At 50.0% G+C, this 12,575-nt stretch overlaps 1 protein-coding gene across 5 annotated transcripts in view; it reads left to right on the top strand.

Moving 5' to 3' along the window:
- Positions 1 to 12,575, top strand: part of SMAD3 (SMAD family member 3) — a 126,885-nt gene that overhangs the window by 18,951 nt on the left and 95,359 nt on the right. Inside the window, exons 1-3 of one of the 5 annotated variants that reach the window (XM_086322844.1) lie at positions 25 to 1,082; positions 1,619 to 1,689; positions 2,044 to 2,116. The exons of 2 other annotated variants lie outside the window; for them this stretch is intronic. In XM_086322844.1, coding sequence (XP_086178970.1) covers positions 2,058 to 2,116 — 59 coding nt within the window. In that variant the 5' untranslated portion in view covers positions 25 to 1,082; positions 1,619 to 1,689; positions 2,044 to 2,057. Of the gene's footprint in view, positions 1 to 24; positions 1,083 to 1,618; positions 1,690 to 1,716; positions 2,117 to 3,290; positions 3,737 to 12,575 lie in introns of those variants that run through there. 2 more of the 5 variants (XM_086322845.1, XM_086322846.1) reach the window with 2 other exon arrangements.

Genomic DNA, 12,575 nt, shown 5'->3' with positions numbered 1-12,575 from the left:
TCCTCCTTGACAAACCAAAGGCATTGGCTTAGCAGGATTTTTAAAGTTTCTGTACCTTAAACGTTCTAATTCTGAAGTTTGCATTCAAAGAAATGACCAACTCTGTTACTCATTTGGGGAGTTTCAAGATCACTGTACCATCGCTCCGGGCGCTGGAGATGGGGGCCTTGCCGTTGAAGACAGGATGAAAAGAGTTTTGAGGTGCAGGAGTAAGCTGTGGCAGCTGGGACTCCTGCTTCCTCATGATTCACATTTGGTGCTTAGGCTCAACATGGAAGATTCTCAACCTTGGTCGCTTATAAAAATTCCAATACCTAGACCACGCCTCAAACCAATTCAGAATTTCTACAGGTGGGCCCTGGGAATCAGGATTTTTAAAGTTCTCTGGTGTGTAGCCAGGATTGAGAATCAACAGTCCTAGATTTTTTTTTTAACATTTATTTTTTGGCTACACTGGATCTTCTTGTGGAGTGCGAGCTCGGTAGTCCAGGCATGCGGGCTTAGTTGCCTGTGGCATGTGGAATCTAGTTCGCTGACCAGGGATCAAACCCACATACCCTGCATTGGAAGGCAGATTCCTAACCACTGAACCACCAGGGAAACCCCAGCTCTAGATCTTAAGTAAAGCTGTGGTTCAGTGTTTCGGGCATCTCTTCTCGGGGAAAAGTGATAGTGGTTGGTTTAAAAAGAAAAAGCACATGTACACAGAAAAAAGTTCTAGAAGCATGTTGATTGGGTAATCACAGCTGCCGATGGTGGATAGTTGCCTGAGGTTTGGAGCCTCAGTTTTCTCCTATCTCTGGGTCAGTGGTTTCTCAAACATCTCTGAAGGAGTGGAACCATCTGTAGTTGGTTATTTCTGCTTGGGAAACTCAGAGTACTAAGGTGGGGCGAGGGGCGGTGGCAAGAGCAGAGGCGGAGCAGGAATGGATTAAACAGACCATTACACACACCCACACTTCTTCTGTGAAACCAAGTGAGAGGCCTCAGCCAGTGCTGGCATACCTTAGTGTTACCTTGGCAGTGCCCTGGTGGGTGCTGGGGGCTGTGAAAGTGTGTCCCGTGGTGGTTCCAGTGCCTTGGTGGGTGTTCTTTCCCCTCAGCTGCAGCATCTAAACACTCCTGTTTATGCCCAGTCATTCATAGTTCCTTGCGGGCACTCCATCTCTACTGCCGAAGGAATCTGAGGGGCTGTCCAGGTCAGACTTTAACGGGAAAGCACAGCTCAGTTCTAATTTTCAGGCAGAGAAGAGGGCATTTTGTGATGGTGGTGGGATTGCAAAGGTGATGACTTATTGGGTGTGAAATGAGCTTCAGGAGGGAGGAGACCTGGTCAGTACTGATGAACCCTGAAGGGTCTTGCAAATAGGGGAGTGGGGTTCAAGAGCTTTTTCAGTGACAGGGTTTGAGTTGTGGGTGTAGACACAGATGCCAGATGGAGGTTGCTGTTTCTCAGGCAAGAATCCATCAGTCACTTAAATTTATGGAGCAAGGTGCTCAGAGAAATGGCAAATATGGCCACTGCCCTCAGACAGCTTACCATCTGACTTGGGGTTTGATTGCACAAGTATGGGATAGTATTGGGTGGGCCAAAATGTTCATTGAGGTGTTTCCATAGTATCTTACAGGGGAACTTGAAGGAACATTTGGGCAACCCAATCTGAAGGCCTTCTGTGTTTCAGGAACGTGGTGAGGACGCAGGGGCCCAGAGGGAGGGGCAGTGGAGGTGCGGGTGGGGCAGATCAGGTCCAGTCAAGGATGTGAGCTAACGAAAAGGAAACTCCTGGGCCTGTCTCCCTGCTTCTAACATGTTGATTGTCTTTGGGGAGCAGCCCCGAGGGGCACCCCCGTGCTAGTAAGAAGGACTGTGTACTCTTGCCCCCCTCAAAATTCTCTGCTTTCAGGAGTCAATTTTCCTCTAGCTTTTTCCTTCTCCTGCAAGAGAGAGGTGGTCTTTGCCAGCCCCCTGCTTTGATGATTACCATCTGCCCACCTTGATTTCCTGCCTAGTTTCAGCTGGAACTCCTTTCCTTTCTATCCCAGAAATACCATGTAAGATGATTGTTCTTGGTTCCAGTAGCCACCTGGCACCCTCTCAGCGGTGGCTGTGGTTCAGGTATGGATGGGAATGATTATCTGTGCATCAGCAAACTCAAGTTTGTCCTGCGAGTGAGTTGTGTGATCATTGGTAAATACAGGACTGGCTTTGTTAGGCCCTGACTGGGGCCAAGGCTATTATTTCTCTGTGGGTAATTATTTCAGGCTTCACGGTTATGAACTGAGCATAATCGAGGGCAGATAAGAAAGCCATATATAGAGCAAAGTACATATTTCTTAAGGTGGGCGGCAGAGGCTTTATATATATGTGTGTGTGTTGGTGTATGTGTGTTTAAAAAAAGACCTATATTTTTTTTTCTGGGCAGTAGAACTTAAGTTTCCAGTAAACATCTCCTCCCTTTTTTACTTTACCTTTTAATTTGGTGTTTATGGTCTCTGTGCTTTGAAATTGTTTTGCTATGATGCCAGCTCTGCTGGGAGAGGGGGTTGGGGCGGAGCAAGCCAGGCCCTTGGGAAGCCATGGTTTCTATCAAAGTTCTTAGAGTTCCTCTGGCCCAGCTGATCGACAGCTCAGCAGTGATTCCTGGAGCTCATCTAGAAGAGTAAAAACAGAGACCTGGAGCTCGAGGTGGGAGCGGCTATGCGTTTATTCGTTTCTCTCCCTTTATCGCAGGAGGCTTCATGCAGTGTCATTCTGGTCCGGGGTCTGTTTTCTCTGTTGCCCCTTTGCCTGTGTGGATGTTCTGCTCGGGTGGTCAGAGGTGTCCAGTGCCCCAGTGGTACTCAGTTGCCTCAGTCCGGTCTGACTCTTAGCACCCTGTGGACTGTAACCCACCAGGCTCGTCTGTCCATGTGATTCCCCAGTCTAGAATAACGGAATGGGCTGCTATTTCCTTCTTCAGTGGATCTTCCTGACCTAGGGGTCGAACCTGGGTCTCCTGCATTGCAGGCAGATTCTTCACCACTGAGCCATCAGGGAAGCCCCAGCCTAGAACTAATTCTCTGAGACTATGGCTTGGAGGCGGGCCACACATGAGGGTTAGCTCTTGCTAAGTGGGAGCTGTCTCACCCGGTAGGCTTGGTGGATCTCATGTTCTTTGATTTACCTGTCAGCTGGGGTTAGGGCAGTGGGGCGGGCAGGGGCTGGGGAAGCCCACCAGGGAAACCCCGGGATGGAGGCCAGGTGGAATGCATCGATGAGTGTGAGTGAGCATCCGTGAAGGAGCGGAGGGGGCAGAGCTGGGGAGAAACCCACAAGAGCAGCAGAGCTATGGGGCTGCGTGGTGGGAGCAGGCTCGAAGGAAACACACGCGGTATTTTGCTGCTTTTTCACACGTTGTAGTTGGGCACAGCTTTAGGAAGGCTGTTTCAGAACCCGCCCCACCTCCACAAACCAGGGAGCAGCTGTTCTGGGGGGGGTGGTGGAGGGGACTGGCACCCACTGCGGCTCACACCTGGGGTCTATCAGCACCCAGAAGCACATGGTATGGACCAGGTCGCTCAAACCTCTGTTGGGCATCCTTGTGTAACAGAGAGCGCTCAGTGAACTGAGAAGGCCAAGCCCTTCCCCAGGGACCCTCAGCACTCGGCCCCACAGAGCTCCCGGGAAACCCCAGGAAACTCTGTGACCCACAGCACGGTCCTGAGCGTGAACAAGCCAACAACTTTCTCTTGCAAGGTAGGTGTTTTTGTTTTTGTTTTCCTTGGGGAGATGGCTGCTTTTGTTTTGTTTTTGTGTTTCTAAAGACACCAGATTAGAAGCCCCTGAAAGATAAGAGAAACACCCCAAAAACCCATACCCTCTTCCTTCCTGGTCAGCTCTGCCTGCCCAGCCATGCTTGCTCCCCGGCTGTTTTTTCAATGCGCTATCCTTTTTCCCGCTTTTTCCTTTCTGTGAGCTCCTTGGTGATTCTGAAGAGCAAGAAAGGCAGCCAAGCGTCCTCTAGCCGTTACCTTCATCTCCCCGTTCCTGCGGGGAGGACGGGGAGTTTGCACTTTCTCACTGTCTTCCTTCACAGCAGCCCTGGGACGGGGGGCGGCAGAGACGTGGTCTCACCCGTCTTCTAGGTGACAGGGACCATCTGAGTGTTCATGTGGCCCTTCCTCCTCTGCTTTGACAGGGTCATTCTCTTGCTGCACCGCGTGGCCTCAAACGTCAGTGCACAGGTGTGTGTGCTCACGAGGTTTCTCAGTGCATCCCGCCAACGACAATGGACTCTCTTTCCAGCTGCTGTCACTGGGAAGGGGAGACACCACCACCAGGACATTAAAAAAAAAAAAAACTATTTATTTATGGATGTGCTGGGTCTTCATTGCTGCACACAGGCTTTCACTAGTTGCGGCAAGCAGGAGCTACTCTCTAGTTTCAGTACGTGGGCTTCTCATTGCAGCGGCTTCTCTTGTTGCGGAGCATAAGCCCTAGGGTGTGCAGGCTTCAGCAGTTGTGGTGCATGGGCTTGGTTCCCCCACAGCCTGTGGGATTTGCCCAGATGAGGGATGGAAGTGGCATCCTCCACCTTGCAAGGCAGACTCCTCACCACTGGACCACCAGGGAAGCCCCACATGGCCTTTGATGTACTGTATTTTACAGTTTACACAGAGCTCTCATAGACCTGATCTCATTTTATCTCTGTGTCACATACCTGATTTTATTTCATCTCTGTGACAATCTGTGGAAGTCGATGCTGGTCCAGATGAACAAACGGAGGCCTGGAGATGCTGAGTGACTTGGCTCAGGGCCCCGCATCTGGTCATCAGGCCAGTGGGAAGCGGGTAGCAGCAGTGGATGGGGAAGTGAGAATCCCGCGGGGGCGGTGGGTGGTGAAACCAGCAGTTGGAGGCATTGGGTTTTGCTGTTCTTGCCTCTGAAGCCGCACAGGGTCGTGGTTCCTGCCCTGCCCTGTGTGGAAGCCTGGACCCACGTGTGAGGAGGAGGCACACTCAGACCGAGGCAGGGCCACCCCGAGGGAGTGGGGACAGGCTGCTTGGGTCAGACTGAGAGAGGCTGACTCTGCAGGGTATGTGCAGGAAGGCAGCACTTGAGAGTGGGGCACCTCTCCTGGGGTGGTAGGAAGGCCCGGAGTCTGGAGCCTGGCAGGTTTGCTGACAGTCCCAACTTAGGCTCTTAGGATAGTCACTTTAGCACTTTGACCCGAACTTGGGGGGTACTCTGTCTGTCCTTTAGAAGCATGGGCCATCGACTGGGTCTACACAGGAGTGACTCCCCTGGTAAATTGACTTGATAGGTATCTAGTCCAGCCCCTTTCACAGATGGAAACTGAGGCTCTGAGAGGCACAGGGACTTGCCCCAGCTCACAGTGGATGAGGGGCAAAGCTGGAGATGGTGCCGAGTCTCTTGATCCTGTGTGGGTGTTTTGTTTGCTTGTGCTTTGCCTGAACTTGGGGTAGCTTTTCTTGTTAGTTTACACCCTGGCCAAACAGCCCTGTCCCTGAGGAGTTACTTGCCTTATGACGTAGAGTCAGCCAGCTCCCAGGGATGAAGGTGAGAGGTCTCTGATGTCCGTTTCTTGGGACGAGGAGAATGGATAGGAGGATAGGGCAGGGCAGTAAAGACTTTCTGATGCTTGCTCCAGGTGAGCTGTTGTAAGCTTAGTCCTGGTTTTCCAAGTATTCTTGATGGTAAGCATGGTTCTGACGCTGAGATGTTCCACTCAGAGTTTTCAAGAGTAGATGTACATTTCTCGTAAAGCCCTTGATGCTTCTCTCTGTTGCGTTCCCCACCCCACCCCACCCCCATTTCCCTAGGGCTTTAAATCATCTTTGGCTTGGGGTTGAAAGTAACCCATTATAGCGGTGAGCCTCGTGGTCCATCCTGTGCAGTGCTGTCAGGCTAAAATATTATAAACAGACCACCAAACTGTGTTTGGTCCAAGGCCAAGAACCTCCCTCCCCACTTGAGCATTTGATTGTCTGCCGCAGTGTTCAGCCTTGAGTTCAATGCAGGAATCCAGCATAATTTCTTATATTGTTACCATCTGGTTTTGTGGAGCCTTGCTTTTGATTTTAATTGTGCTCTTTGGGAGAGAAAAGCCCTACAAATGCTGGGAAAATAAGATACCCGCCCCCCACCCCGTTCCCCAGGCGCACACACATTGCTGCCCTTGTGTTTGGTGGATGTGGCTTGAACAGAATCCTTTTGCATTTTAGAACATCTTCTTTCATTACTCCTGCCCTCCCAGCAGTCTCTGGACCCTGGTCTCCTCTAAAGGGATTTCTCGAATGGGTCCCGGGTTTCTGACCTGAGGTGGGAGCTGCCTCCATGGTAATGAGGGTTGAAGGTGGTTTGGGCAGTTGTCCAGTGTGACCCGCTCTGCCCCGGAGACCAGCTTTGTGATGATATGTTACGTGACCTCTTTAACAAGTGAGTCACTCACCCCCAGATAACCACCGGTACTTTCAGGGGGAACTGCTAGTATCATTGTGGCTGTGGCCATGGTTTCTCTAAGAGAAGGTGTTTTTAGAAATGAAGGTAAAGGGTTTGTTCTCCTTAGATTGTTGTCATGGACTCCTGGCTCCCCAACCTTTTCCTTATGAAGGAAAGAGTTGTTTCTCTTTTTCTTTCTTTCTTTCTTTTCCTTGTTTTCTCTTAAACCATGTGCTTAGGACCAGTTTTTAAATATTAGTCATTGATAATAAATAGCTGACAGTCTTCTCACATTTTTGGAAGACAAGCTTCACCTTGTTACCTCTTTTCATTTTTCCCTACTACCTTCCAGAGTTGTCCGTCGGCATAAGCGTTTTTATGTAGCTGTAATCAGAGTATATTAGTCATCCAACCAGGAAAGCAGGAACACCATCAAGTACCTACCTCAAAGGGAATTTAATATGGGCCTTCATTATGCAGGTGATAAAGAAGCCAAGAAGCCAAACATGGGAAGGGGAGGCGACCTAGAGCTCAGTGGCAGGAAAGCTGCTTCTAGGCTGGAGGGACAAAGGGAAGAGGTGTTCTGTCCAGAGCCCAAGGTCAAGGGTCACTGGTGGGCCACCTATCTAGAACAGATGCAGCTGCTTCTAGAAATGCCCACCCAAGGCAGAAACGGGGAGAGGGGAGAAACACCCCAGCTGCTCCCTGCCTCCCACCCTCCACCCTCCCATGAGTTGTGTTGTTGTCCAAACTCCCCAGTTGCCCCCTGTTGTTAGGGATCAGCCCTGGGGATACAGAGCAGAGGACTGGAGGATGAGAAACGGATCAGAGGACACAGAGCATCTGGACCAGCCTAGGGAGCCAGCCTCCTGTCCTAATTTGATGTTGTCTTAAGCATTTCCCCATGGTCTTCATAATTACACATTATCTCAAGTGGATATGCCAGAGTTAACCATTCCTCAGCTGTTCGGAGAGAGCTTAAATGCATGATAAATCAGCAGTTCTCAAAGTGTGGTCACCAGCCAGCAAGTCTCCACATCTTGTTGGGGATGAAGAGTATCAGGCTTTACCAAGCAAGACCTCCCAACTCAGAACCCCTGGGGTGTGGCCCAGAAGTCTGTGTTTCCTCTGAAAGATGCTGACACACGTTAAAACTGGAGAGCCACTGTTACAGGTGATGCTGCACCCCATTAAAGGTGGGGACAGGATACCGAGGGTACTGTTGGTCCAGGGTCTTTATCCAGAGCTGTGTGGTGTGACAAAAAAGGCCCCAGACTCCAGGGCTGTTCACCTCTTGGGTCAAGCCTTCTCTTGCCCTTAAGCTCCTGGGTGATTCATTTCTCATTTGTTCAACAGCTAAAAATATGAAATCTTATCATTGGCGGTGTTCTGAGGATTCAATAACGGGCATGATGTTTCCTATATGTTGGGTCTTCTAGAGCTTTAGGGAGGGAAATGTGGCAATAGCAGCCGGCATCTGGGCCATAGGAAGTTGGCCCTGGCCCTAGTACCTGAGGGTTGTGGTCCGAAAGTCAGTGATGAGCACTGGGAGGCTGAAAGGGAGCTTTAAGGCAGTAGGAATCTTGGACTGAGAGTTCCGTATCTATAGTCAAGATCCCTTCCCTGCCCTTTTTATTAGAGGTGGTGCTCTGACCCTGTGACCACTGTTTTGTCCCTCTTTTTTTGTTCACCACTTGGTGTCATGGAAAGGACCCTCAGGACCCCGGCTTCCTGAGCTGGCTGTGTCTTCTTGGGCATGTCACTTAACCTTTCTGAGCCGCGCTTTTCTTGTCTGTAAAGCCTCTATGCTCGCTGACCATGGTGCAGATCAGGTGGGGTGACAGATGTGGAATCTGGCTTGAACCTTAGTGGGCCCCTTGAGTATGCAGCTTTAGGGTTCACATCTCCACTGGGCCCTTCGTCCGCCTTGCTATCTCCATAAGCCTCATACTCTGTTCCCAACGCAGGAGGGGCTTCCTTTAGCGAAGGCAGGCAATCTGGGTGGATCCTCATTCTAACCGTGACCTGTAGGAAGGTACCAGGCCAGGGTCTTCCACACATTTTAGTCTTTCGGTCCTCCCAGCAGCCCTACCAAGGACCAAGACTTCCAAGAAGTAGCTGAGGCCCAGATAGCTTAAGAGGAAGGATGTAAACAAAGCCGGTCCTGAGGGCACAGACGGAGGCCCACTTGGCCCCAGAGCCATCTGCAGCATTGCTGTTGCTAAGAAGGGAAAGAGGAACTGGGTAAGGGCTCCTGCTGGCTTCTGATGATGTTTCACGCCCACAAGTGTCGTGGGTGCAGTTGAGGAGCCAATCAGGGCCGGTGGGGAGGCTGGCTGCCCAACAGAAACCCGGGCAGCCAGGTTCCCACCTCACCGCTCCTGGCAGCACCTGTGAGAGGCCTCTTGGGCCAGTGCGAGGACCAGCCGCCGTCCTTCTGCACACCCAGACGCCTTCCTCACTTGACGGCTGAAGAAGCTGGGGCTCCGAGCAGTCGAATGGGTTGTCTGAGGGTGGGTATCTGAGCCCCGTTCGCATCCTTTCTGGTCCAGGGCTCTTGGCATGGTTCCAGGGTGTTCCCCAGATCCAGGCATAGCCACCACTTGGCCGTTTTCCAGATCCTTTTCCAGCTGTTCTGTGGGGGGTCCACAGGTGGTCAGTGGGTCTGTGTGAGATGACCAGCGTGGGGTGATCTGTATGTGACAGGTCCAGCGAATCAGCCTAAGGCTGGGGCAGGTCAGAAGACGCGTCCTCCTCCAACCAGCAAACATTATCCTCTTGTTTGGGTTGTAGCTAGAAGTGACATCAGGTTGGGATGTGAAGGCTCTAAGAGGGGAGCACCCACTGCTTCCGTTCATCCCACACTTGGGGGTCAGCCGGGGCTGTCTTCCCACCTGGTGATTCCCCCCGGGCAGGGCTGAGGGCATCTGCCTAGCCTCCTCCTAAGATAGACTCAGCACTAAACAATCTTACTCTTCCAGCTCTGCTCAGAATCGCTGCCCTGAGGACAAGGCTGTGCCAGGGCAGGGTGTGATAACACGGAACCGGGCCTGCTCGGGCAGGTCCTGAGGACGCTAAATAACTGTGCTGGAGGCAGGACCTGAACTTTTAACGCAATAGATGCACATCATTTCTAATATAGCCCAGATGGTCTGAGGATCGTAATTACCTCAGGTCTGCGTCACAGGCATTTAGGGAAGCAGGTGGGCTGCACTCATCTAGGTAAGGATGCTGCCCAATACCTTTATAACAGGTGTCTCAGCGAAGCCTTTCCAGTAACTCGAGTTTATTTAAAACTCTTTAAATAAATCCTTTATTTAAAGTTGCAGGTTGCAACTGACTTGATGTTCTAGAACCTTTGGAGTCGGTCACTCTTTTTTTCTTTCTTTTTCTGGCCTTCAGTGCACTTGAGTTTTTACCCACCTCTGCTACCAGTCTCTAGGAGGACACCAGGGCTGCCTGGAGGGTGTCTGGAAAATGCTTCCACGTGTCTACTCTTCACACCCTACTCACAGAAAACTTCATTTCTGATGCTTCTGATCACTGTATGTATGTGTGTGTGTGTGTGTGTTGGGGTGCGGTATGGTGATCTCCCCACACCCAGCTGGACAGTAACAGTTTCAGGCAATTCTGACCCTCTCTACCTGCAGGTAGCGTCAGATCCCACAGATAAGAGCTCAGTCTCACCCTCCCCCACCTCAGACAACAGTTACAAGTCCAGGTTGACACCTGTGCTTCTCACCTACCAGCTGTTAATCAGAGCTTTCCCCCACACCCTCCTAGGGTTCAGTTAATTTGCTGGAGCGGCTCACAGGAAAACATCTTCTGGTTTATTGTAAGAGGGTATAACTCGAGAACAAGCGCATGGAAGAGATGCACAGGGCAAGTATATGGGAAGGCACTCGGAGCATCCGTGCTCTGGATGCACAGCTCTCTGCTCATTTCCATGTGTTTACCAACCTGCAAGCTTTCTGAACCCAGTCCTTGTGGGTTTTTATGGAGGTTTCATTATGAAGACTTGATTGATTAAATTATTGACCATTGGTGATTGGGGTTGGGGGCAGAGTTAAGGGGCTGAGGCTGAAAGTTCCTACCTTCTAATCATAAGGTTGGTTTCCCTGGCAACAAGCCCCTCATTCATAGAGGCTTTCCATAAACTCAGGTGTTGTAGAAAGGAGCTTGTTATGAATAACTGGAAGATACCTGTTTCATCTTTACTGTTCTGAAGCTATTCCAAGAACTGGGAAGCCCATGATAGTCCTGAGTTTGAACCAGAGCTTGTTTGAGATACAGAAAGTGATGTCATTCTAAGAAACATCAACCACCAAAGAATCTCATCATATACTTTCTTATTCATGTGACTTCTCTGTGCTAGCCAATCACTTACCCTGAAAATGATGACATACAAGGAAAGATCAGGCAGCCCACGGTGCCTTTTCCCTCTTCATCAGTAAGCAGCCAGGGGGAATGTTGGTAGAATGTGCACATATCAAGAAGTGAAGTGAAAACAGCTGAGTTAGTTTATGCAGTGGTGCTGTTGCTCTGGTTAGTCATACGATGTGTGGTGGGTATTATGTATGCTTAGTGGCAAAGAGTCTGCCTGCCAATGCAGGAGACGCAAGAGATGTGGATTGGATCCCTGGGTTGGGAAGATCTCCTGGAGGAGGAAATGGCGACCCACTCAGTGTTCTTGCCTGGAAAATTCCATGGACAGAGGAGCCTGGTGGGCTATAGTTCATGGGGGTTGCGAAGAGTCAGGCACGAATGAGCATACAGCACCAAGCTACGAAATACAAACAGTGTGATTTTGATGATTTCACATACTAGTTAAGTGTTCTTTTGTTTGTATTCAAAACTTGGCATTGCACAATGTAAACATGAATGGCAAAATTCATGCCAATAATTTAAAATTGTAATTTTTCTTGACTTAGGATGGTATTAAATAGCAAAAACAAGCCAAAACCCATTATCACAAGTCCAGAGAGAGACACTGGAAGAAAGGGGAAATATTTTACATTTAATACCATTTCTTCCTGCTTTCTGCTCTGAGGTCTCTACATTTTCATTTTGCTTAGAGTCCTACAAATTATGTGGCTGACGCTGGATGACTCCTGGGGCTGGGGGCCTCAGACTGATCTTATACACACAGGTCCTTTGCTAGATTCACTCTGTTCCAGGTTGTAGAACCAAGAAACAACTTATGGATAAGTGAACATTGGCACTTGCGCTAAAGATTCCAGGCTGTTCCAGGTGATGGTGGGTCTGTCGTCGATGGACCTCACAGCTGAGAATTCTCAGAGGCTACAAAGATACCCTTGTTGGAGGTGTTTTGGGAGCGTGCTGTGCATTCACTCTTGTGAATTATTAAGCATCCCAGTGCAGGGGCTTGAGCCAGCAATGGCTAAGAGAGAGGCCCCAGTTAGGATTCCACCTCTGGCTTGGTCTCCTAGGGCAAGTTGTTTCTTCCTGTGTCAGTCTCCTCATTGGACAATCCTTAGTCTCTCAGTTACAATGTAGTTGTGAAGAGTGTGAGCTACCTGGAGGTGGAATTCTTGGGTCAAATCGCATCTTCATGTCATAACTAGCTGCAGGACCTTGGGCAGGTTGTTCAAGCCTCCTGGCTTGTTACGATTTCCCCATCTGTAAAATGGTATGAAATGAACTCAGGGAAAGGAACTAACATCAGGACTGGTACATTGTGTTGAATAAATGATAGCAGTGGTCATGATGGTGAAAAATAATCAATCCTTCGAGGTTCTAGGACCAAAGAAGTAGCATTTGGGACCCCAGTCTTCAAGGTCTACCTGGAGAGGGTCTGGGAGGAGGAGTGCCTGGGAAGCCTGACTCCTAAGTAGCTCTGCAGACTGTTTTAGAAGTTTATCAGAATGAGAGAAACATTGTCGTGCTTGGAGTTGGAAGATCTGGGTCCTTGTCCTTCCACCCTCTGTCGTCCTGAGTCACTTGACTTCTGACAGTCCTTTCCCCACCAAGCCTCCCTTCATTTATCTGTGAAATGGGTCTGCCTGCCTTCCATGGCGTTTGAGATGACATGGGTAGAAATCTTCCTTTAGCTTAGACTCGGGGTGCTGTGTGAACTCCCTGGTGAGTTCTCAGTCTTGGTTGAAACGTTGCT

This window comes from Bos grunniens, chromosome 10, assembly GCF_055505025.1.
Source record: "Bos grunniens cultivar Pamir isolate PY7600 chromosome 10, Bosgru_T2T1.0, whole genome shotgun sequence".
Taxonomy (NCBI): domain Eukaryota; kingdom Metazoa; phylum Chordata; class Mammalia; order Artiodactyla; family Bovidae; genus Bos; species Bos grunniens.
This window is presented reverse-complemented; position numbering and strand designations above follow the sequence as displayed.